Here is a 24,289-nt window from a genome sequence, read left to right as displayed (position 1 = left end):
CACCGAATCTCTTTAAGTTGCAGAATCAGTGACTGACATACTTTTTATCCACTGTGTTATTAAGTTGAAGGCAACAGATGAGACAAGATTAAACATAGTTGTACATTTTGTGTGAAAGAAGGAGCAACATTGACTGATCAACACTCTGACTCTTGTGTGGAGGTAACAGAGAAGATATGTGAAACAGCGTGTTATGAGGCTCCAGGGCCTCCTGTGACAGGCTGAAGAGGATTTTTCCTATGATCTCTGTCTCTGACTGCACATTGTAAACAAGTGGAACAAGATGAGCTCATTTTTTACAGCATTATAATGTCAGACCCAATGACTCTTTTGCCTTGTCATGTTTTCTGATAAAAATGGGAATTTATTGGAATTTCCCCATAGCGGAACAAATAAAGGATTATCTTAAAAACGTTTACAACAAAGTTTTACATTTATACAGATGTTTACAACAGTTCTAAAAGCTGATTTATAATCTGTTTTAAGTTTGATCAAACTAGTTTTTGCTATAATTTCCTTTTAAACTAATCAATTAATCAAATGATTCGTCTTAACTTAAAAATGCAGTACTTTGATTTGTCCAATCTGTGAACGGATTCTTTTCAAAAACAGTTTCTTGTTGTTTCACTTTCTTCAGACAAAAAAACAAAAAACAAAAAAAAAACATGTTTCTGTTAGTATTTACTGAAAGAATTCATAATTTTATGAAAAAGGTCCACCTTGGTTCAGTTAATCCCTGGTTAAGAAAAGTGTTTTTTAAAACAAAATGAAATTAATTTAGATTAAAACTGTTCATTAATTCTCTAATGAAATATGCTGATGTGTAAACTCAGACAAATTTTTTTTTTTTTTAATGAAATCAAGCCAATTCAGTTGTTTAGCAGGGATACATATCCCTAAAGTTGAAAATAGTTTTATGTGCATTTTGATTTTGATCTGTTTATAAATACCTCTTGTTTTATGTTTTAGTGTACGTTTCTACTTTAAAATGAAAATTTCTTTTATGTGAGATACTTTTTACACAATTAGCTGATACAACATTTTTGGCTTATGTGGTAAAAATGACAATAGTAACCTAGTTTTAGTGTACTTTTCTCAGCAGTTTTTTTTTTTTATCCAGGCATTTTTGTTTGTTTTTGTCTACGTTTTGTATATTTGTCTACTTCCTTTCTTGTTATTTTGATGTTATGAAAAATGACAGAACACTAAATCTTATCTGTCACTGTTATTTTGGGATATGCTTCCTGGATTAATGAGGATAGAAACTCAAGATTATTCTGACTATTACATGGTAATGAACTGTATTTTTTGTTGTTAGGTTTTGTTCCAACTATTTTCCAATAAAGTGATTACTCTTTAAAAGACAAGCCTTTATGTACTGTAAGGGTTGGGAATACGAAATGAACACAAAAGGTTTTCATTTGGGTCATGGTTACTTAAAACTGGGTTCTTGAATCTATGCTACAGACCTGGTTAAAAGTCATGCACCTCTGTGATCAAAGCATTTGTTCTGCCTGCGCTCTTGTCCATCTCATCACTTTTTTCTCATTCTTCTTTCCTTGGACGGCTTCTTCTGTCCTCCAGCTGACCCATCTCTTATTCCCCACATGAATGTGTCATTGTTTCTATCAGCTCAGAGGTTTATGGCTGCTGAAACGGAGCGAGGTGATGCTCTGCAGGACGGTGCCAAAGATCCAACATTCCTTTCTGTTTACCTTCTCTTTAGTCGATCAAGCCCTCCTCCTTGTGGTTCCTGACGGATGCTGGTGACACCCTCCACAGCCACGGTTGTGGGGCAAATGACAGGACCAGTCACACCCCTGAAGTAACCCCTCAGGATGTATAAATAAAGGGAGCAAACGGAGAAGAGGAAGAAGAAGCTGACCAAACCTGATGAAGATGGAGCTCCCCACTGCTAAATGGATGCTTGCAGCTGCATGCTTTCTTCTGAGTGTCTGTGGAGGCTCTGCAGCGCCTACGGAATGCTACTTTAACTCCAGAGGTGAGATCCTACACTTTGATATCAGTAGTTTTAAAACCCCTTCTAGTTAAAGTTCTCCTTTTGATCTTTCAGCTCAATGTGAGTTTGAAGGGAAGCACTTCTTGCTGGGGGAGTCCTGGATGGACAACTCTTGCATGCAGTGCACCTGCCTTCATCCTGTCGGCGTCGGCTGCTGTGAAATGTGAGTACAATAACTGTTTGAGCGAGTTGAGCCCAGATATTAAATTTTCAGGAAGCTTCAGATTAATTTATTTGCCTTCTCACAAAAAATGAAAAAGAGCTTACCCACAAAAAAGACGAATGATTTTTCTACAGGTGTCAATTCTCTGCAAGTAATAAAATCCCCTTAACGCCTTAATTTCTTTCCAGTTGTGAAAAAAAAACACTTATGTTTTTACTTTCAAGTAGATGCTAAATTAAAGTACATTTGGAGCAGAAGTGGTTTAAAGCATATTTGTATCAATAGAGGTTAAGGGGTTGTGGCTAATTCCAGGTTTAAAAGCACCTTCTGTCTCTGTACAGGTTGCACCGTCCAGTAGATTTCCCCGCATGGTGTAAGGTGCAAATTGAGCCGGTGAGCTGCAAGGTGTTTCTGGTCCAAACTGCTGACCCTCGCCTGCCATGCTCCCCAGGCGAAGCAAACCATGACCCAAGCCATGGATCACTTCATCTGCAGCAACAGCTTGAGGTCTGGAGAAGCCCGGACATCAACAAAACTCCAAGAACTCCAACCACTTTGCCTGCAGAGCTGCTTCTCACCACAGCAACCAACAGCAGCCAATCTGCAGATACCTAATCCTCTGAAAATCTGTGATTCTCTAAGGAATAATTGTTTTATTACATTTTTATAGTAAAAACAATTATTACTCCACTTATATCTTTTTGTGAATAACATGTCTAAATATTGTGTTTTTCTGTTTATTCTGACCTGTTCTCTGCTGTAACACATGTAAACACCCAAAAAAATTCACGGTTCTGAATAAAAATCGACAAAAATTGTGACTTTTAACATTGACTTTTTTTATTATTTACACCAGCAGTTGTTCCATGACAACACGGCCTTTGTAAAAACTGAAAGCAAAGCAGTTACAAAGAAAGAAACAGGAGGAACAGTTAGTGTCCAAAGAAAAAAGAAATAAATACTCAGGAGATAAAGACTTGCGTTTTCCCAAGAGGAAAGATTTTCAAAGTTCCCCCCCAAAATATTTAAATGCACCTCAAAATGCATATGGAAAAATAAAGACTGTTAAATCATACAGTAGGTTGCAAATATTAGCCATTAGCTTTATATTTAACCTGGAATCATGTCTTTGTTTTGGGAATTTGCACTTTTGTGCTGATATTTCTCATCCATAAAAGAAAAAATAAAATCTCTCTCACACACACACATTTACAAACACACTTTGTTCTCACTGAGTGATCGACCTCACCCTTCAGAGCACAGCGCTCAAATATTAATGCTATTGGTCCCTGTGAACTGAGACACGTAGGAGGCAAGAGCTGGGTTTGTGGGCAGAACTTTGATCGGCAGATTCCAGCTGAAGGTGTCCACATCCACGTGCTCCGCCCCGGCCCAGATGGTGACCTCTGCCTGGTTCTGCAAGACGGTGGGCGGTTCCATGGGATCCCGGGCCGTGACGAATTCAAAATGCAGGCGCCACCTCAGAGCCACTTAACAAAAGAAAGGTGAGGGTTCAGGTTCAGCTGACAAGTGATCCAGAAATGCCTTATTAGTGCATCTAACTTTAAAAAGCAACGCTGGATTTATACATATTGTCTAGAATTTACTTTAAAAATTCATTGGAGGATTTACCAAAGTTTTAGCTCTAAATTCTACTTCTTTTAGGCATAAAATAGGAAACAGGGCTGCATGATGGTGCAGTGGTCAGCGCTCTTGTCTCACAGTGAGAAATCCCGGGTTCGAATCACAGTTTGCATGTTCTCCTCGTGCATGTGTGGGTTTCTGGGCACTTCCTTCCACATTCCAAAAACACGCCTAACATGGTTAACTGGTGCTCCTAGGTGTACTGTGCACGTATGAGGGATTGTGTGGTCCTGCGACAGCGTGTACTCCGCTCAACACTGACCTTTGATTTTTCATTGTTTGACAGATCTGAAAACAAACAACTGACCGACGTCTGTGCTGAAGCCGGGCGTGACGTTTAGCGGGATGGGGAGGGAAAAATGGCTGGAAGCTGTGTGGAGGCAGGACTCCAGGTGTCGTCCATGACCGGTCACGCTGACGGCTTGTCCGGGCCGGCGCTGGTACTGCTCCTGGATCTCCTCCTCACTCTGAAGGCTCACTGAATACTAGTAAACACACCAAAAAAAACATGTTTTATATAAAAAAAACACAATATCACGGTGTGATGAATGAACAGAAAACACACCTGCAAACATGGGATGTCTCCCTCTGAGAAGTTGAATGTGCCGATGATTTCTTCCCCGAGTCTGTAAACCATCTTGAAGATGCAAAACTTTGCCACTTTTCCACGCGTGTTGGTGATATTAAACATGTCTGTAAACAAAACAAAAGTTTTGACTTTTTTTTCTTTGAACAAAAGAACAAAAAAACAGCATATGTCACATTATGTGACCAGCACATTCATCTCTCTCTCTTTTTCTTTTTTTTTAACTTGTCCTGTCCAACAGCTGAGCAGACAGATGAGAGCTGAAGGCCTCTTTCTTGTGTTGGACATATTTTACTGTTACAAAAGGGGTTATAAAACGTTTGACACACACACTAGGTGTATATTTGAATAAACCCCTTTTGTATTTTATACTAAACTTTATTTATATTGATTATATTTGCAATAGTTTTTTTTTGGACCGCTCAGAAAAGAAAAGGAAGAAGAGAGAGGGCTGTTAGAGAGGGGGGGGGGGGGGGGTAGGAGGGTGATTATAGAAGGAGGGGGTGTAAAATCATAAAGCATCATAAAGCAACAAGCTGCTGTCATTACGGTCAGGTTTAGATGAATGACAAATCTAAAAGGGGCGGGGCTTGTCCTCACACCAACATACCTTTTGGCTCCAATAATGTTCACATACAAACAAGTGAACACGGACATAATACAACTCTTGTTCACACACGCATACTTATGCCTTCAGACTGACACATGTGAAAAATTTCATTCAGTCACGCAAATTATTTGTGATCCCTGGCTCTTGGTCTTGCCAGAGAACTCAGGGATCCCTCTCCCTGCGTGGAGAGGGGGCCGCCGGGCCCAGGAAGCCAGCACACATCGGGGTACCCATGCAGAGAGCCTGGTACCCCCCGCGGGGTTGGTGTAGGGGACAGATGATCAGAGATCTCACCTCCCTTGTGTAATGTATGTGTGTGTGTGTTCAAGTGCATATTTTTGAGGGGTAAAGAGTGTGTATTAAAGGGGGTAGTTAAAATTGGCGGGTAGGGCACTGAGACGACATCTCCTGATTACTCACAGTGATGTCCAAAACCCCTCCCCACTAAGGGCCCTAAATGTCTACGGTGCAACAGCTGGTGAACTGGTCCCCGGTCAGTGAAACAACCCCCCCAGCATTGGTCCCAGGTCTCCTCAGCCCAGGGGTCCTATCCTCAGAAGTGTAGACCCCCCAGGCCCCACACAAAGAGAGAAGAGCCAAGAAAGCGCCGTTCCCCGGAGCAAGCCCAAGTCGCCGCCCCCAAGCTCTGCCCCTGGGAGAACTCTGGTCAGGCCTCGACGGGACCGAGGCAGCCGACCAGCAGGGGCAACCACCGATCGTCTCAATGGAGACCCAGACCCGCCACACAAAAGTATTTGATTTTAGGTTAACCGAAAAATAAGCATCATTCACATTAACATAGAATTCATCAGCATTTAGACAAGGAGTACAAAAAAAAACAAAGAATAGAAAGTGACTGCACTCACGGGGGGAGCGTCTGGACGTGGTGACCATCAGCATGTCCAGTGCTCTCTCCAAAGGCTGGGCATCCCTGCGGCTCACTTCCTCTTCCTCCAGGAAGGGGTTGGAGGGAGAAACCGCCTCATCCTGAAGAAATGGAGGCTCTGGCATGCCTTGAAGAAAAAGAATAAAAAAGGAAATGTCAACATGAGAAATATTGACTAGAAAAGCAATCTAAAAAGAAAGCTGTAACCTGTTAAGTCCTTTCCAATCATCTTTTGATCTCTTGTTAAAGCGTTCCCATTGACATTTTTTTTTAAAATATATTAAGGCCATTTTTAGGAAAAAGAAAAATAATTCTTGTTTTTCTAGGACATAGTTTCTGCAGAGCGGCAGAAGTTCATAAGAAATTCATCTCTGAGCTGTCGGGGGAAGCTTTGGTGCAAAGCAACCCCTCCCCTCCCCATTGAAGAGCGGAGCATGGAGCTTGTCCCCGGTATTCTCTATGTCTCAAATAAGGTCTATTCAAACTGTATTTTTATTTGTCTCTTCCTGATTTAAAAAAAATTCAATAAGGAAACACTCAATAATATTTTATGTTTTTTTATGCCTTCCATCATGAGAAAAAGCCAAAAAAACTAGTTATAAACACCCCAAAAAAAACTATCGTCATCAGAGTTTCCTTCATGAAGCCAATTTTAGGTAGAAATAACCTTTTTGAACTTAAGCTTTAAAAGGTTTTCTGGTGTTGCTCTTTATCACAGTGAAACTGTTTTACTTTTGCATGTGAACAGCTGGATGAAGACAGATGAAAATTACACTGAAAACAGAAGTGATGACTGAAAAGAATTTTAAAAAAACAGCGAGAGAGAAGTTGAAACTCCAGGGAGTAAGCTGTGGCCTGAAATGCAAAGTAGGCAAAAGTCATCTCACCCTGCAGAACCAGAACTCGGAAAGGAACTCGGAGCAGCTTGATGGGAGAGTTGACCCTCTGACAGCCGATAGTCAGTTTGTAGACGTACTTCACTGCTTGACCACGGAAACTGGGCGGTCCATCAACAGGAACGACTTCACTATATGAATCTGTGGAACAGTGATGTCAAACAGTCTGAATGTGATGGATGGACAGTAGGAATGATGTATTATTCATACGGCATGTCATTCTTTTGACTCTCACTGCATGTCGGCTCTGCACTCGGCCTTATTGACAGCAGTTACTAATTAATTCTGTAGGTAAAGGAGCAGCGTTGCCTCCTAAGATTTGGTATCACTTAAAAATTCAAAAAAAATGTTGATACAATTCACAATTTGATTCAATCTACAATTTAACACGACACAATTTATAATGGATTTATTTTTCTAATTTTCACCAAAATAACAAATTTTCTTTGGTTAGAAAAAACCGTTTACTCATAACTAGTGATTTTCACTGAACAAAGGTGGAACTTATATTTACTAAATCAGAAACGACCACGTCCTGCATTTTGCATCGCAAAATGCAGGACTGCATGTGGTTCCTAGAATTAGTAAAAGTACGGTTGGAGGTAGAGCGTTTAGCCACCAAGCCCCTGTCTTATGGAATAAACTCCCAGCTCATGTAAGAGAGGCCGACTCAGTTTCTACATTCAAAGCTAGACTGAAAACATTCCTCTTTGGACAGGCTTATTGTCAGACTAGCTAGTATTCAGAGATTATTTAACTTAATGTTAGTTTGTTTAAATTAAACTTATTAATAACTATTTCTTTTAAAAGGCTGCTAGAAGTTGAAGCTGGGGTAACTATGGTGCACTGGGGTTCTGTCCTCTTTCCTTTTTTACTTCTACCCTTCCTCTCCTCTATTCTTCATCATCATTTATCATTTAGTTCTCCATGCCTCTGTTGGGTGCAGTGCGATTCATGTATTGTCCCTCTTTTCCTCTCCTCTCCTGGGGAGTGGGAGTGCTTCCAGACTCCAGTTGGCTCATCCGTGCTCCAGTTCCTGATCGTTTACCTCGCCTTTGCTCCTGCTCCTACACCTGGCTGTGGATCCTGCCTCTGGCTCATCTCTGGCTCGTCTCTGCTCTGTACCTGACCGAGTACCTCGTCTCTGCTCCTGCTCCTACACCTGGCTGTGGTTCCTGTCTCCGGCTCGACTCGCGCCTTTGACTGTCCCCACAACCACGGCTGGATGAAGCTCGTCTGCTGGACTTTTATATATGTAATTGTAGATTTAGATAAGTTAATTCTTCTCTAAGATTTCTGGTAAATCGCCTGTCCGTCCTGGGGGAGGATCCCTCCTTCATGTGGGCACCCCTGAGGTTTCTTCGTTTTTTCCGGAATCCGGTTTTTTTGGGAGTTTTTCCTTACCGCGAAGGGGGGTCTAAGGGCAGGGATGCCAGTATAGCTTAGTCAGTTTGTTAGTTCATTTTAGTATTTTTCTATTGAACTCTTTGTATTCGTGATCCTTCTGATTTCATGTTTTACTTCGAAGCCCATCGAGACGACTGTTGTTGTGATTTTGGGCTATACAAATAAAATTGAATTGAATTGAATTGAATTAAGAACTAACTCAGAAAAAGGTTTTAGTAAAGAAAAAAAGCAACACATTTTGTTGGATTGATGAAATAATATAGTATTTGTACGTATTGATCAAATCAAGTAATTTAAAAGAAAATCTATTTATAGCCAAACATTATCTTGGCCTTTCAAACTATGATGAGTAGAAAATTTTTTACAGCATTTGCACTGCAACTTATGTACTTTACCGCTTACAAAATGAGTCTCAATTGACTCTAATTTTAGCATATTCCTCAAAAGAGATCAAGTCCCTTTGATAAAAACCCAATAGTATTATTTGCCCTTCCTTTAAGCAATGCATATAAGATGTTTGCATCTTCTATAAGTTGCTTAAAGACCTAACTGAACTTCTTGCAATCTTAAAGAAAACCAAATGTCTTCAGTTTACTGTAAATGCATTGTCCTTTAAAGACCGGTTACATTTAAGATAGGTAGGAAAAATGCAACATATGCTGCATTTCCTTTGGCATTAGGGCTAGTATCAAACCTCAGCTTCCAGCTAGTAATTAAATTAGTAGGAATGTGTGAATCTGCTGTTCAGTTGTGGGTTAATAAAATGTTTACATAAATATTAAGAAACGTACACGTTTTTCTTTCTCCGGGGTCTAATCGCAGATCACAAAATAATATCTTGGGGGGGGTGTCCAGCACACACTGTCCTCGTTCTCCTGTAGAGGAAAAACAACAATGTGAAGAAGTTCACAGTGAAAGCACTGAGGCAAAGACTGAATCCTAAAAATCCTATTTGGAAGAGTGTTACTGAAAGAAAATAGGTATTTACGTTCAGGGAAAACTTTTTAGTAGAAGCTTTTCTCCACTTTTAGTCATTTCTCTTAAAGGGCTGATACCAGGCAAAATCTTTTTTGTTTTGTTTTCTTTTTTAGCTTTTAAGTGAATAATGTTCATTCCTCAGGAAAAGACACCCCAAAGCAGGATTTTGATCCATTCACGCAATTCGGAGTATTAACACAAACACCCACTTTCTCTGTGGAACTAGAGGTGATCGGCAAAAAAACTTTCCTTTTATATGCACAATATGCACATCCATCTTTGCAAAAGTTCAGATATTGATGGTTCTCGTGGGCAAGACGCAGACACGCTGCAGAGGCTGACTCAACTTTGACGTCATGAAATGGGCGGCACCCACAAGAAGCGAAAGGCGGTGCCTCAGATGTCGAGTCGACTTACTTCTGGCTTGGAAAAGAGCTCAGGAAAGGAACTAATGTTTAGTAAAAAATGTGTTCTGTTGAGTGCCAAAGGTAATATATTATCATATACATGCACATTGTTTACTATAAAAGGCTTAAAAATAGCATGGTATAGGCCCTTTCAAATTAAAGTCCCATTAGTTGTCACACTAGGAGTGTGTCTGCAGTGAACTGCAGACACAGCCACGCTCGGCAACCATTTGGTGGTTTAACCCCCAATCCAACCCCTTAAAGCTGAGTGTCTAGCAGGAAGGCATCGGATCCCCTTCCTGCTGTGACTGGACTGTGGATTTCATCTCAAAACCTTCCAATCCTGGGGCAGACATTCTACGTCAAGGCCACTGAGTTGGTGTTCTTTGGTTCTCTGGTATCCTGCTCACCTCTGCTTGGAATCAACACTGTGTCGCTTTCAGCCTGGACGTCCTGTTTGTTGCCCCGGGTCGGCAGGGCCACTCTGTGCTCACTGGTGTGAAACTGACAGTGAATCTGGGCACTGGCCCATGCCAGCATCTCGCTGTAACGCAGAAAAAAGTGAGTTACGCAGAGGCTAGGTGATCTACCGAGAGGCTGATTTGAGGTTTTTTGTATGACAAATTCAAAAAACATTATAATACTCCAAACTTGATTCGATATTGGGTAACAAAATTAGATGAACATGTTCATCATTAATGTATGTTTTAGTCTGCTCATGTAAGCAGAGCAGCCTTCATGATATGAGGAGAATACTATAATTACACTCAGGAATGTGCAATAATTATATGAAAATTATAATTGCTTTGGGAAAGACTATAAGAAAAGGAAGGAAATAAAATAAATAAATGGCATATTGTTTTAAATATGTAAAAGGTTTGATTAGTTTTAAGGCTGCTTGGTAGAAACAACAACGACAATAGTAACAACAACAACTATAAGCCATATTAAATAGCTGTTCTGATTCGGTCTGGCACACCTCCGTGAGCTCTAATCAAGCTCAGAAAGAGCCTAACGTGATCTTCTATGAGTTTATTTTTTTTGAAAAGGTGTGAGTGTGTTCTCGGAGGAACTTAAGGTCCTACCTGCTCGCAGAGGTGGAAAGGTGAGACATCGGGTTAGTGAACGTTATGAGGCACTCCATCAGCTCCCCAGCCAGGAAAACGGGGCCTCGGGCCATTGAAGCTACCACCTCGATCATCTGTGGCGTCAAAGACAGCAAAATTTAACCTACTTAAAGACTATAGCATGCATTTGTTACAGAGTTCTAAACCACCAGTGGGTGTTTTCCCCGCCATTTGTAACATTCTGTTTCTTTTATTTTCTCTTAAGAACTAGTTTAACACCAAGTTGAGCACAAACCTTACCCTAAAGCGAAACTTTGAAAGACGTTACTCAGAATATATTATACATTTACTTATCGATAAAAACAAAATACTAGTTTCGATTGTTTTTCAAGAAACTGCGCATAGCTTCTCTGTAGACGGCTCCTCCAGACAGTAAACAAAAATGTTCTGCATTGTAGGACGACCAAAAAGACCCACGGTGAATAAAAAAAAGAAATCACAGAGACATTCAAGAGTTTTTAACGCACCTTACGAAACAGATTATATTCGGGGGGGGGGGGTGAATTGTAAGCATGATCTAAATAATTTATTTGGTGTTTGTTATATAATAGCTAAATACAAAAAGGATCACATGAATAGTTGTTGTTGATCAGCAAAAACCGCGACGAAGGTGAATGTTTGCCTTCGAAACCAGAGGGGAGAAACATCCACAAAGTACTTAAAATGTTGGTTGATTCAAAAATAATTTTTGGTCAAAATATTTTTATAAAACACTGCAACTATATAAAGGAAAAACACACCCATTGAGATCAATAAATTTACAGCTTAGAAAAAAAAAACGTTTTAAATAGAACACAACATTTCCCCTTTTACTTAAAAATGGTACAATCTGTTAGACGCGCCTTTGGTGGGATTTACCCAGATTTTAGTCTGTCAGGTATCGCTTACTTTAGTTATTGGGTTATCCACCACAAGTCAGAAAGGTTTTAGAATTTGAAATAAATAGTTTGATATCAAATTTGATTGAAAACGACAGGTTATCGTGCTTATACAAGAATGTGATCGTCTAAGAAAAAATAAACAAATGTGTTTCTGAGAGTCAGTAGACGGGTTAAAAATGACTCCTGTGTAAACTAGAACGGTTTTAGAGCACCGTGCTGGTGCTAGCACAGGCTACGGGGTCCTGTCAAAAGTCGGCATTTGGGCTGCAGGCAGCGGTATGGCTTTGCCTTACAGGTACGTTTTTGGAAAATGAATTTTCCTTGTCGAAATGGCTAGAAATGATGCAAACGGTAACGTAAGGTTCCGTTCATGTGCAAGTGAGGTAAAAATCCAGCGTGTTTGCATCTTTCAGCTAACTGGTAGGGAATGTGTCTGCTTATCCGTTCGAGTACGCCACGTAACAACGGGGTAATTATTATTATTTTGTCGTTCCAATGTAGGTTTTGATCTTGAACTGGACCCGTTTCCTGTTGCTCTCTGGCCCTCCCTCCCCCCTCATCCATCCACCCAGCCAGGCATCCATCCATCCCGATAGCTGGACAGCCACATCCGGAGACTACTCCTGTCACAAGAAAAATAAAACCACAATCTCCGCCCTAAGCCAATGAGCAGTCAGTCAGTCAGTCATTGCGCAAGCATAAGAGACTGTCCTTTGAAAACTGGTTCCTCTTAATTGAAAAACTCCAATGCAGAGGCAGAGAACAGCTCCTGTTTACTGAAGGTGGCGGCCACATTCTTCTGTAATCGCACGTGTTTAAAGTACTTTCCTCTTGGTTTGAACTTGGACCGCGCCACCATGACTTCAGAGTGGGGTGAGAAATCCACGGCGGACCTCATGAGCGCATATGTCTCCAAGGAAGCGGGGTTCGGGGTTCCTAAGGAGGGATGGCGCATCTGTCTGGCGCACGTGTTTAAGGAGAAGAGGAAGCCCTTCCAGGCGAAGGATGTCTCCTTGTCCAACCTGTGGGAGCACATTGGCCTTGGAATTAGGTGAGTCATTCTCTCTTAGGGTTCTGCCGAATAAGCATTAGGTCTTCTATTAAATACGTTTTATTTTCCATTCCATCTTCCATCAAGGTTCCATTTTCAGTTACGGATGAAGCACTGACATGTTTTTTTAACCTTCTCCAAAGGAAATGCCAGCTTCTGTCCTCCTGCAGGAGATTTTCTCCTGCTGCAGGTCCAAAGTGCAGCTTGGTGTGACTGCACACCTCCAGCATTACAGAACCAACTTAGGTTGATCATTAACAGTCCCATATTCAGAGTTTTCAAGTTGCTTTTGGATTATGAACCTTTTTTCTACCAAAATGTCATGTCCAGGGCTCTGCAGGGCTCAGCCTTTTGTCATATATATTACAGTTGAATTTTCAGATGATCAATTACAGACAATAAAAACAAAAAGTGGCCGGGATAGGCTCCAGCAGCCCCCTGACCCTGAAAGGGAAAAACGGAATAGAAAATGAATGAAATGAAAAAACCAAAAAACCTCAGATAATTGGTGTTTAATAATCCAGGAGGCATATCCTCTAATCTTAAAGAACGGAAACTCTAGAAGTTTCATGTGTTTCAGAAATGCTGTTCATCTCTTTCAGAAGACTGCAGTTTTTATACCCTCACAGAGAGAACTTCTTCTGTTCATATGGTTAACAATGTTGGCATCTAATATGTTTTATATCATGTGGCATAACAACATCAGAACTTTAATTTGGAAAAGTTTCTCCTTAAAGTAAACAACATTTTGTTGTCAACAGTTTGATATTCATGAAAGTGTCTGCAAAAGTTAACCCATCTTAAGAATTTGGGGGAAAAAAACACCTACAGGACAAATATATCTAACTTCTTTTGCAGAATATTAATAAAGTTTATAAAAAAATATACAAGTAACTGTTATATTCTATAAAGGGTTACTTCTAAATTCTGCTAAAGGGCATTTAGTATTTTTATTTTTGATGGACATTTTTGTTTATTGGTAGCTATTTCTATGAAAATCTTGTGATCCCTGTTGCCTGCACATCCCCTTCTGTAAGAAAATGAATGCTTATGGGGTGTGTCAGCTTTTTCACCATAGCAACGTTGTTCCTTATTGCAGGGATTCAAAGGGTTCCAGTTTGGGAAAATATGTCTCCTTTTTAGATGTACATAAAAAAAATAGAAAAAGGTTTTGCTGCAGATAAAAACTGGATTCATATCATTATCTGCTTGTGTTGTCAGATCTGGATTGGTGTTGGGACTATTGTTTTCATTCCAACTGAGCTGCAGAACATTATGATCCCAACATTAGGTCAACCTGCCACGTTTTCAAAAACACACACGTTAACTGATCCCGTTTGTGTCTCTGTGAATGGAGCCGTGGAATATCCTGAACTTTGAAGTGAAGCCATTGTTCGGCATAGGTTTGACTGCTTCCCTGTTATGCACAATAAAGCTGCTCTGCTTCAAAACAGAGCTGATGGTCGCTGAAACCTCATCCCTGCCCTGCTTCAGTTCAGTACTGCAAACAAGATAAAGGTTGTTACGGTGCAGTTTACTCGCAATATAACTGCAATATAACTTATAAAAGTGCAATAAAATAAATGCTCAGGGAAAGGTCGCAGGTACAATTTAACTTAGTCCCTTTTTGTGTGAGAGGTTTTGACTCCATTTAGAATTGATCAAAAGGTAAAAATCGGCACAAACATGACACTACAGATGCCACAGTTAGTTTAGAATCTAAATTGCAGGTGATGTGGGCCTTTAAAGGTCTCACACTGGCAATAAAACACTAAGTTTTTACTGCACGATTCATATGATTTAAAATACGGTACATCATGGGTTAACTTTAGTGCAGGGAAATTAACTTTAGAGCTTTATGCTGAACTATAGTGAACAAAACAGCAGCTTTGTCCTGTTTTTTTCTTCTTTAGTTTTTACAAATTAGCAGAACATTTAGCTCAGAGTTCAGGACACAAACAGATTATTCACTCTGGTGGTGAATGAAATACTCTGCCTCTTGCCTCAGGACCTGGGAGATGTTTGAAACCTAACGTTGCCTAATTAATATTTCAGTCTGCAACCCCGGTGTGGGAGAGCACTGCTGCTGAGCACAAATGTGCAGCACACAAATGTGCAGCACACATGTCCCTCCAACAGGCTTGCATGAAATCGACCTGCCGCAGTCGCTACAAGTGTCTTCTTTATCCAGTCGTACAGTGGCCTCCTCTTTTCTCTCCTCTTCTGGGTCTGCTCTAACATTTATTTTTTCAGAGGGCTAAAAGCTTGGGAAACTGTTTTTAACAGAGAAGCTGCGATACATAAATGAATTGCTCTAAGAAACCTAATCTGTATTCCCCCAAAAAAACACAAACAAACTTCTTGCGTGCTGCTTTTTCAGGGAATGTTTTACACGAGGTGGGAGGTGATCAATGCCCCTTTTGTGTGTCCAGGTATTTAAGATGGTGGTACAAGAAGACCCAAGTAGAAAAAAAGGCTCCTTTCATTGACATGTTTCATGCCCTGCCCTTGCGCCAAATCTACGGTATGTAAATGAGATTATTTTTTTAATATGATTTGAAGTTGTGTCATTTTATTTTCAGATTCAGAGTGGAAACTTGTATTTCTTTTGCTAATGCTAATTCTGTCTAATCTCTAAAACATGGCCTGGGTAGTGGACAGCCTAGCATGAGCCTGGCTGGCAAGGTTTTGGATTATCAGTTTAATCCTGTCTGCATTGATGCTACACTCGCAGGTGCTCCACTGGGTGGGATTGGAGGAGGAACCATCACAAGGGGCTGGAGGGGGGAGTTCTGCAGATGGCAGCTGAACCCTGGAATGTACCACTACAAAACTGTAATAGCCGACCAGGTGAGTGGAACCCTAGTTAATAAATACCAGCAGAAACAGGAAACTCATACCAAACCTTATGAATTATCATGTTAAATGGCTCTTTTACGAAAGTAAAGGCAGCAAAGGCAGCAGTGTGGGCTGCACAGCGGTGAAGTGGTTAGCGCTTTCACTTCACAGGTTTGAACCCTGGCTAGGTCTTTTCTATGTGGAGTTTGCATGTTTACCCAGTGTATGCATGGATTTCTCCGGGCCATCTGGTGTCCTTCCTTAGACCCAAAAATCTGCATTTTAGACCAATTTATGTCCTTATGTGTGAATGAGAGTGTGTGTGTTTGTGATTGTATGACCTTGCGACCGACTAGCCATCTATCCCAACAGTAGCTGGGATAGACTTTGGCATCCCCATGACCCCAAAAGGGATACAACGGGTTCTGAAGATGGACGAATGGATGGATGGATGCAGCAGTGTGTATTTTAAATGAACTTGGTTAGTTTTTGTATCAAACTGCATAGTCCTGGTCACCTAATTGGTGTTGTTTCTGGTCTTATGACATCTATAGTGCTGTACACGTGGAAAGGCTTTATTAAACTAGAGGCTCACCAATCCTGCCAGTATTTTATGCAAATGTTAGTTTATGGGACCACACAAAAGAGTAAGCTGAACACTAGCGTATTTAAAGTTGTCGTAGTAGCCCCAGGCAGAGTAAGTCTGTCAGTTTATTTTGCTCTCCTACAAAAGATTTGAAAGTCCCTGGCAAGGACGGACAACTTTGAATAATAACTGATAGTTGCTAAGACCTTGAGGTCACCGTTAGAGTTAAGACTGATATCTGTGCTGAATGAATGCCACGAGTGCCAGATAGTAGAATCAGCAGCTAGTACCAGCCGTGAACGTTTTTCTGAAGTTAGGAGTTACACGAACAATACTGAATGACCATCAGAAAATCTGAGCAATAGGCCATTCCCACAACAGCTGTTTGAAATCTATTGTTGGTAAAAAGATTCGCAATTGCCAAAATTCACATTTGAACTTTACCTTAATTATTAGTAAGTTATATCCTCAGTTTTAGCTAAAAAAAAACATAATTAGGGAATTTGAGTGCTAGTTGATTCACCGCTTAATATTCCACTCTGTAGTCTCATCATGACTTGCATCATGGGTAGGAACACTTCTGCAAACACCTTCACACAGAGAGAAAAGTGGAAATTTAGTAGTAAAATTAATCTTTTGTTGTTATTGTCTTCCTGAAGTTTACCGTGTGTTTGCGGCGGGGAGGACAAACTGTTTACCAGCAGGTGCTGTCTGTGGAGCACCCATCCACGTTACAAGGCTGGAACTGGGGTTACTGTGGGGAGTACGCTTTCTATCACGCTTTGTATCCTCGCGCCTGGACTGTGTACCACCTGCCCGGACAGAACGTCACCCTCACCTGCAGGCAGATTTCTCCAGTCATTCCTCACGATTACAAGGTAACGGATCATTCCAAAATGACACCATGCCTTTTCAGCTCCATACAAGTTTCTTTTATGGGATACATTTAGATGTTTGTTATCTTGTCTCATCTTCATCACTGCAGGACTCCAGTCTCCCCGTGGCTGTATTCGTATGGGACATAGAGAACAAGAATGACTACGCTCTTGAAGTCTCTATTATGTTTACAATGGTGAACGGGTCGGGACACAAGGACGACAGCAGCGGTGGACACTGGAATGAACCTTTTCACCTAGAGAAGGAGGGCAAAGCACTGTCGGGGGTGTTACTCCATCACTGCACAGCAGTGAACCCTTACACCCTATGCATCTCAGCTAGAGAGCAGGTTGGGTTTTTGTCACATTTTCTGTGGAAAAAAACGTGCCGTTTGCAGGAAATGTGTTTTAATATGTAGTTTTACCAGCCCGACAGAAAGGTCAGTCACCAGACGGCGTTCAGTCCCAGTGGGACCTGCAGCGGCCTGTGGAGCGACTTGATGACCGACGGGCGTCTCGACTCTCCTTCAGGTCAGAGAAACGTGGCGTGGACCTGACCATCATTTAATGTAGATCAACAAACACATAAGAGTGTGAGAACTCAGTCCCAGAGATTTTTTACCTAGTTATTTTAGAAACATGGTTCAAACATTTAAATTAATTCACTACAACTCTGCTCAAATCTTTAAAAATTCTTGGTCGGTGTTGTTGTGTTTTTGAAGTTTTGCAAAGAGTTGAGGATTTTCAGAAAGGCCAGAATCTTTTTCTTTTATTTCCTTCAGTACTAAGATGGTTCAGAAATGTCCAGAGGAGAGCCAGTGAATATATTGGTAGAAGGAGTCTAGAGCTGCCAGGCAAGATGTCTAGAGGAAGACCAACAAAGACATGAAGGCAGCTGTTGTTAGAGTAGAGGATGCAGAAGACAGGGTTAGATGGAGGATGCTGATTCCCTGAAGGGAAAAGCTGAAAAAAAAGAAGATTGAGAGCTTGCTTGTAAGATTCGAGCTTCTTTTTTGGACAATGTTCTTAGAGGTGTAACAAAATTCTACCTTCTTTTTTAATAAACAATTTGATCCTTATACTACAATTAAACATGTTATCAGCTAACCCTGCACTGCTAAAAAAAAGGCCTCTTAGAAATGAGTCAAAAATCCTTGAAAAAAAAAATCTTTAAATAAGCAAAAATTCTGCCAGAGGGGAAATTAAAATTGTCTTACCAAGAATTCTTCTACTAAAAAAATTCTGGTCACTGAGGCATATTTTCTTAAACCAAAATTATTTTGCTATTAGAAAAACTTTATTAATAAGATTATTGGTCTTCCAAGATTAAAAATGACAAGAAAAGTCATTTTTTCTAGTAACAAGTGTCTTTTGACTTTCTTACGATTCAGTTTTAGCAGTGTATCAATGTTGAACAGTCTGAGCTCTGGCACGTCCTCATCAGATGCCTCAGTTACATCATTTTGTTCTCTCCACATAACTTTGAACGTAACGGTTCTGTTCCTCTTAGGATCCAGCCCACCAACCCAGAAAGGAGAGAAGGTAGCGGCTGCACTCGCAGTGGGGTGTTCTGTGCCAGCTCATGGCCATAACGATGTGGAGTTCTGCCTGGCTTGGGACATGCCCCTAATCACCTTTGGGTCAAGGGAGAGGAAACATGTCAGGTACTAGGGCTGCACGATATAAGGAAAACTTGCGGAAAAAAAAAACAAAATGCATAATTTCCATTTCATTGCAACAGTTTAAAAATTACACTCCAAATGACCCTTATCTACAGAGGAGGCAAACATCTAACATAAAAAGGCTCCATCTGATTAGTCAAATTAATAAATGGATTTATTTGATTCGTTAAATACTTCAAGCTGCCATAGGATTGTTTTAGCACATTTAAAGTAACCATTTATTGCAATTTTCACCATATTTTTCAATATGCATATTGCACAGATTTATATTGCGATAGTGATTTATTGTGCAGGCCTATCAAGTACTGTACCACAGTACCATATAAATAAGCATTAAGTTAAAGATCACATGTGTAGTTCCTTTTTTAAAAAACCCCAGAACTTTTTGACTTTTTTTGGTTTTGTTTAAGTTGAGTTCTTTTTTTATTGCAGCATTTCTAAAATGCATTTTAGAGTTAACATGCACTCCCAGTTATGTTGACTGGAAGTATTTCTCCCTTTTTAGTGCTTTTAATATTGGCGTGATCGTTTTTTGTCATTTTGATTCTGAGGTTCTCAGATTACCTCACTGCTGACACACACCCACCGTGTGGTTTGGCCTGCAAATGCTCATTACTGAGTCAAGGAGAAGCTTGACCCTAAAGTTTTAATGAGGTAGAAAAGACAGGGAAACAAACATGATGGCTGATAAGCAAAATGTATTATAAGTGAGCAAACCATAGAAATTAAAGGAATAAAAAGTTGGCATAGTACTTTTATCACCAGATCAACTTCTTGCCATGTCTATTTGCAGGAGATATACTCGTTACTTTGGAAGCAAAGGGGAAGCCTCCCCCTCCCTCAGTCATTACGCTCTGACACACTACAAAGAATGGGAGAGAAGAATCGAGGAGTGGCAGAGTCCTATACTGCAGGACAGGTACTTCTTAGTCTCTGAATCTACATAAATTCAATGAAAAGTGAATATTAGTGTACACACATGGAAAAAGGTTTTTCATCTTGAATGTCAGGCTTGTGTTTTTCCTTTCCATCCCTCAGTTCTCTGCCCTCCTGGTATAAGTCGGCTCTGTTTAACGAGTTGTACTTTGTGGCGGATGGAGGGACGGTGTGGACTGAGCTAGCAGAAGATGCTGATGTTAGTGGCGGCGTGCGCAGTGAGGATGGGGGTCTGCCGGCCCAGCCTGATGTCATCAAGGAGTATGGACGCTTCGCTTACCTTGAAGGTAAGCCGCACAAAGGGAGCAGTCAAATGTAATATGGTGTCACGGCTCAGGTTAACGTTTTTGCAAAAAAAAAAATCTGTCTGGAAAAAAAGAAGTCTTTATAATATTTTTACTGTGTTATTTTTAGGTCAAGAGTATAGAATGTACAACACATATGATGTACATTTTTACGCCTCCTTTGCACTTATTATGCTGTGGCCCAAACTTGCCTTGAGTGTGCAATATGATATTGGTGAGTCAAACTCTAGTTTTATGAAACCCTGTGTGTTTATTAAAGAGCCAGGCCCGTGTTTTACCATCTGGATCTCTCCTCAGCTGGCAGTGTTGTTCAGCAGGACCTGACAGAGAGGCTCCATCTGATGAGCGGGAGGTACTCTCCCGTCAAGACCAAAAACGTGGTGCCGCATGACATCGGAGACCCAGGTAGGAGGTGGCGGTCTGTGAGAGAAATGAAATTGAAATGTTTTAACACCATTTGTTTAAATAAATAACCTTTAACCTTTTGTTAGATTGATACAGTTGTTTTTTGATGAGGTCTGAGAACGATCTGCCTGACACTCCTCAGATGATGAGCCGTGGCACAGGCTTAATGCCTATCTGATCCACGACACTGCAGGCTGGAAGGACCTGAACCTGAAGTTTGTGCTGCAGGTCTACAGGGACTTTCATATCACCCAGGACAACCAGTACCTGAAGGACATGTGGCCCATCTGCCAGGTATGCCAGACAAACCTGTTCATTCCTTCACAGTAGCCCCTGAAAACAGCTACAACCTGCTGCAGCTAAATAATGTTTCACTGAGTGGCATAGATGCTTCAGATTAAGCGGTGGTTGATCTTTTAGGCTGTGATGGAGTCAGAGATCAAGTTTGACTTGGATGGAGACGGCCTGATTGAGAATTCAGGATACGCTGATCAGACATATGATGGCTGGACGGTTACTGGGCCAAGGTGAGGCACATCTGACTTAAAATGGACCAGTATTCACCTTTTTTTTCTTTTTGTCTTATGTGAACTGAGAGTTTATGGCTACAGTAAATATGTTTCTTTATTGGACTATGATGCTACATTCACATTAATTCAAATTATTTTTTGAAACCCCTTTAGCATACATTTAAGTGAGCGATAGTCTTTGTTTAAAATGATTTCCCCATTAAAAAAAAGTTATTGTTTTTTTAACTCCTCAGTGCATATTGTGGTGGGCTGTGGTTGGCGTCCCTGTGTGTGATGTGTAAAATGGCCAGACTGGTGGACACTGAGAGGACGTATCAACATTACAAAGACATTCTGGACAGAGGCAGTGCTGCTTTTGACAAGCTCCTGTGGAACGGTACGGTCTGACAAGCACTCTCCAAACTGGGTTCAATAAAGACCAGCTTCACTGTCCTGAGTCCAATTTTAAATAATAAGTCACATAATTAGTCGCCAATAAAGATGTTCAGGCATTGAAAATGGACTAATTAAGCTCATAGCTATTACTTAAACAGGCAGGTTTGATCTTTTAAGTCAAAACCTTAAATAAAAAATGATCTTTATTTGGCTTTTATATTTGAATTGGTGCTTATTAGGTTGCAGTTTAGGTGTATGTGGGTTATTTTAGATTGTGCTAAAACGTATCTCAAAAGGTAAATAGGGCTTTTGCCATTTTTTCAGGGAGTTCAAATCTACAATCCCAAAATCAAGTGCTCCAGAAATTTCCCAGAAGTCTCTGCGAAAACCAGTGTGCATCGATGCTCACTAGATTAGGGAATATAGACCACAATGCATTGAGTTTGAACAATTTGAAAACAATTTAATTACATTTATTGGTTTATAAATTATTGAAGTTTTCATCATCAGAACACTGGATTCATAAATAGTCTCTGTAAAATGTTCATATTTATAGGTTTTTACTTCAGAAAAATGTTGTTGTGTTTTCCCGTTTGAAAAAAAAGTAGTGAGCATGTGTCTGAATTGCTGTAAAATCCAGGGCACTATGTAGTCTCTTAGTAGTTAGGGAGTTGTGAGGAAATTCAAACATAATCTTTGTGGTTTGATGAACCTGCCTGATGCTGCTCCAGAGTGTTTTTTTTTTTTTTTTTTTTTTTTTATACACTGTATTTTATCCCATGAAGGGAAATTCTTTCTCCGCATTTGACCCATCCCCTTGGGGAGCGGTGAGCTGCAGCCGAAACCGCGCTCGGGAGGCAGTAGCGTTAAGGGCCTTGCCTAAGGACCCTCACTGGGTGATGTTAACTGCTCGCCATTGATATGATAATTGCCCCCAGTACCATTGCTCATTCCCCTCCGGGAATCGGACCCTGGTTTCCTGCGTGGTAGCTTCCCACCTTACCAACCGAGCTACCCAGCCGCTAGATTGCCAGTCATTCATCATTCACTGATCATGCAACCTCCAAAAAAAAATACTTTTTTTTTTCTCAGTGTGACAATGCCGGGATTCACAGCATGTAATTATAAAATAACGGTTCAGGAGAGATTAGGGATCATTTCCACACTTCAGTTGGTCACGACAGAGCCCATGACTTAACCTCTTTGAAAATCACTGAGATGTGCTGAAAAGACTTTACTCAGCATTTCACTGTCACGATGAAATATTCCACCCCAAAATTACAGGAAAGACATTTACTAGCATTTTTTAAGTTTACTAAAACAATGTGAATGCTTCGATAACCAGAACCACAGGTAGCCAGGCAGAATTTCAGTATTTCCATTTTCTTTTGGTCAAGCTTTGCAGCTGAAAGACTAGAACTGACTTCCTTGTTTGTCTTTTCATGCCATCTTTAGGCAAGTACTACAACTATGACAGCAGTGGGAGATATCATTCCAACAGTGTCATGTCAGACCAGTGTGCAGGTCATTGGTTCCTTAAAGCATCAGCCTGTGGGGAAGAAGACTATCAGGCAAGTTAAACATAAAAGATACAATCTTTTCCACCTATAAACAAACATGATTGCCTTTTAAGGTCTATGTAAAAAGATGAGGGAATCCTATAGACATTAAAAACTCATCAGAATTTATCTACAACTTGTTCAGATGTGTTTAAGAGTAAACGTTGACCTTGCTTGTCCACACAGGCTTTTCCCAAAGAAAAGATTCAGAGTACACTGAAATCCATCTTTGACTTGAATGTGATGGCTTTTGCTGGGGGCCAAATGGGTGCAGTCAATGGCATGCGCCCTGAAGGAGTGCCTGACCGCTCCAGTGTCCAGTCTGATGAGGTTTGGATCGGTGTTGTGTACGGGCTGGCAGCGACTATGATCCATGAGGTCAGTAAGAGAGACGAAATCTTCATCAGAGGATTTCTTTTATTTATTTGCTCTCTGCATAGACTTCCTACTGAAAGCTCAACCTTGGTTATTTGGACAGATGCCTTCAGTGAAGTGTTCTAGCCACTTGATTATAAGGAAAATTGTAATTAAATTGTAGCTATTTTTTGTTTTTCTCATTTAGGGCATGCGAGAGGAGGGGATGCACACAGCTGAGGGTTGCTACCGGACAGTATGGGAGAGGCTGGGTATGGCCTTCCAGACTCCTGAAGCCTATTGTGAGAAGAACATCTACCGTTCTCTGGCTTACATGAGGCCTCTTAGTATCTGGGCCATGCAGCTTGCTCTAAACATGACACAAAAGGATCAGGCCCCAACAACTGGAGATTCGGATGAGGTTGGAACATGAAATCGGATTATTCTGATGTAGCACAGATGAACCTCTCTTGCAGCCACCTCCTCTCATCTGGACACTGCAACTCCTTGTTTTGACTGGTTATCTAGAACCATGGTGTTTGTATGTGTCATTTTTTAAGGACACTTTTTGAGAAGACTGCACATCCATTTGCACTGTTGGCTGTCAAGCCAGGCATTCAGAAAAAACACTGCATGAATGAAAGGCTAGAAGACCAAGTATTGGCTTCCATTGTATTGTTTTGCCAATTGCATTACCATACCTGCAACATGTTGATATATTATATATTTCTTCTTTTATTTTCAAGTTGCTTAAATAATCAATAATGTGTTGGAAGAATTTTGTACCTTGTTGCATGCAAACCTTTACATAAATAATATAAAATATTTCTGATGATTAAAGTGAATAAATTATGTAAAGGATAATAAAGCATGTTTGTTGTATTGTTTCATACATATTAGTCACTGGGACACCAACTACTGAGCTATTTCTTGTAATTTTTTGTTAGAGGATTGTGATTATTTTGAGTTAAATGATGAATTACTCTTACATTGAGGTGTTTCACTTTCAGATGCAGTGTTACTTCTGGCTTTTTAAAAGAGTTTGTGTTACATGTTACAGTGTTAATGAATAGTCAGTCAAGAATTAATTAACCAATCAGTGAGGAGCATTCATAGCTACCTGCACATGCATCTGGGAGCTGACATTGAAAAAGGCCAGAAAGCGATAAGAGAACGTCCATGTCTGGC

At 40.5% G+C, this 24,289-nt stretch overlaps 3 protein-coding genes across 4 annotated transcripts; 2 read left to right on the top strand and 1 right to left on the bottom strand.

The window, feature by feature from the left end:
- The first annotated feature begins 1,746 nt into the window (after positions 1–1,746).
- msmp1 (microseminoprotein, prostate associated 1) lies at positions 1,747–2,951 on the top strand. The gene is made up of 3 exons (XM_004079921.5): positions 1,747–2,002; positions 2,075–2,183; positions 2,525–2,951. Exons 1-3 carry the CDS (start codon positions 1,894–1,896, stop codon positions 2,796–2,798), a joined length of 492 nt encoding a protein of 163 aa, XP_004079969.2. The 5' UTR covers positions 1,747–1,893; the 3' UTR covers positions 2,799–2,951.
- A 50-nt stretch (positions 2,952–3,001) lies between these two features.
- On the bottom strand, positions 3,002–11,343 carry rgp1 (GP1 homolog, RAB6A GEF complex partner 1). Of its 2 annotated transcripts, none has more exons than XM_020711708.3 (9): positions 11,192–11,343; positions 10,683–10,798; positions 10,008–10,141; positions 9,004–9,087; positions 6,797–6,946; positions 5,890–6,036; positions 4,393–4,520; positions 4,135–4,312; positions 3,002–3,673 (listed from the first exon to the last, which is right to left on the bottom strand). In XM_020711708.3, exons 2-9 carry the CDS (start codon positions 10,796–10,798, stop codon positions 3,450–3,452), a joined length of 1,161 nt encoding a protein of 386 aa, XP_020567367.1. In that variant the 5' UTR covers positions 11,192–11,343; the 3' UTR covers positions 3,002–3,449. The 2 variants fall into 2 exon arrangements, with proteins under 2 accessions (XP_020567367.1, XP_011485884.1); XM_011487582.3 differs by lacking the exon at positions 11,192–11,343 and adding an exon at positions 10,965–11,123.
- A 247-nt stretch (positions 11,344–11,590) lies between these two features.
- On the top strand, positions 11,591–23,969 carry gba2 (glucosidase, beta (bile acid) 2). The gene is made up of 18 exons (XM_004079847.5): positions 11,591–11,900; positions 12,107–12,656; positions 15,089–15,180; positions 15,391–15,506; positions 16,740–16,958; positions 17,066–17,305; positions 17,384–17,486; positions 18,466–18,619; positions 19,431–19,556; positions 19,676–19,860; positions 19,988–20,092; positions 20,176–20,283; positions 20,426–20,577; positions 20,704–20,810; positions 21,047–21,189; positions 22,644–22,759; positions 22,934–23,125; positions 23,310–23,969. Exons 2-18 carry the CDS (start codon positions 12,463–12,465, stop codon positions 23,532–23,534), a joined length of 2,577 nt encoding a protein of 858 aa, XP_004079895.1. The 5' UTR covers positions 11,591–11,900; positions 12,107–12,462; the 3' UTR covers positions 23,535–23,969.
- Positions 23,970–24,289: the final 320 nt, after the last annotated feature.

The sequence above is a fragment of the Oryzias latipes genome, chromosome 18, assembly GCF_053564925.1.
Source record: "Oryzias latipes strain Hd-rR chromosome 18, Olatipes_Hd-rR_3.1".
Taxonomy (NCBI): domain Eukaryota; kingdom Metazoa; phylum Chordata; class Actinopteri; order Beloniformes; family Adrianichthyidae; genus Oryzias; species Oryzias latipes.
The sequence above is the reverse complement of the archived record's forward strand: the minus strand, read 5'-3'. Positions and strand labels throughout refer to the sequence as shown.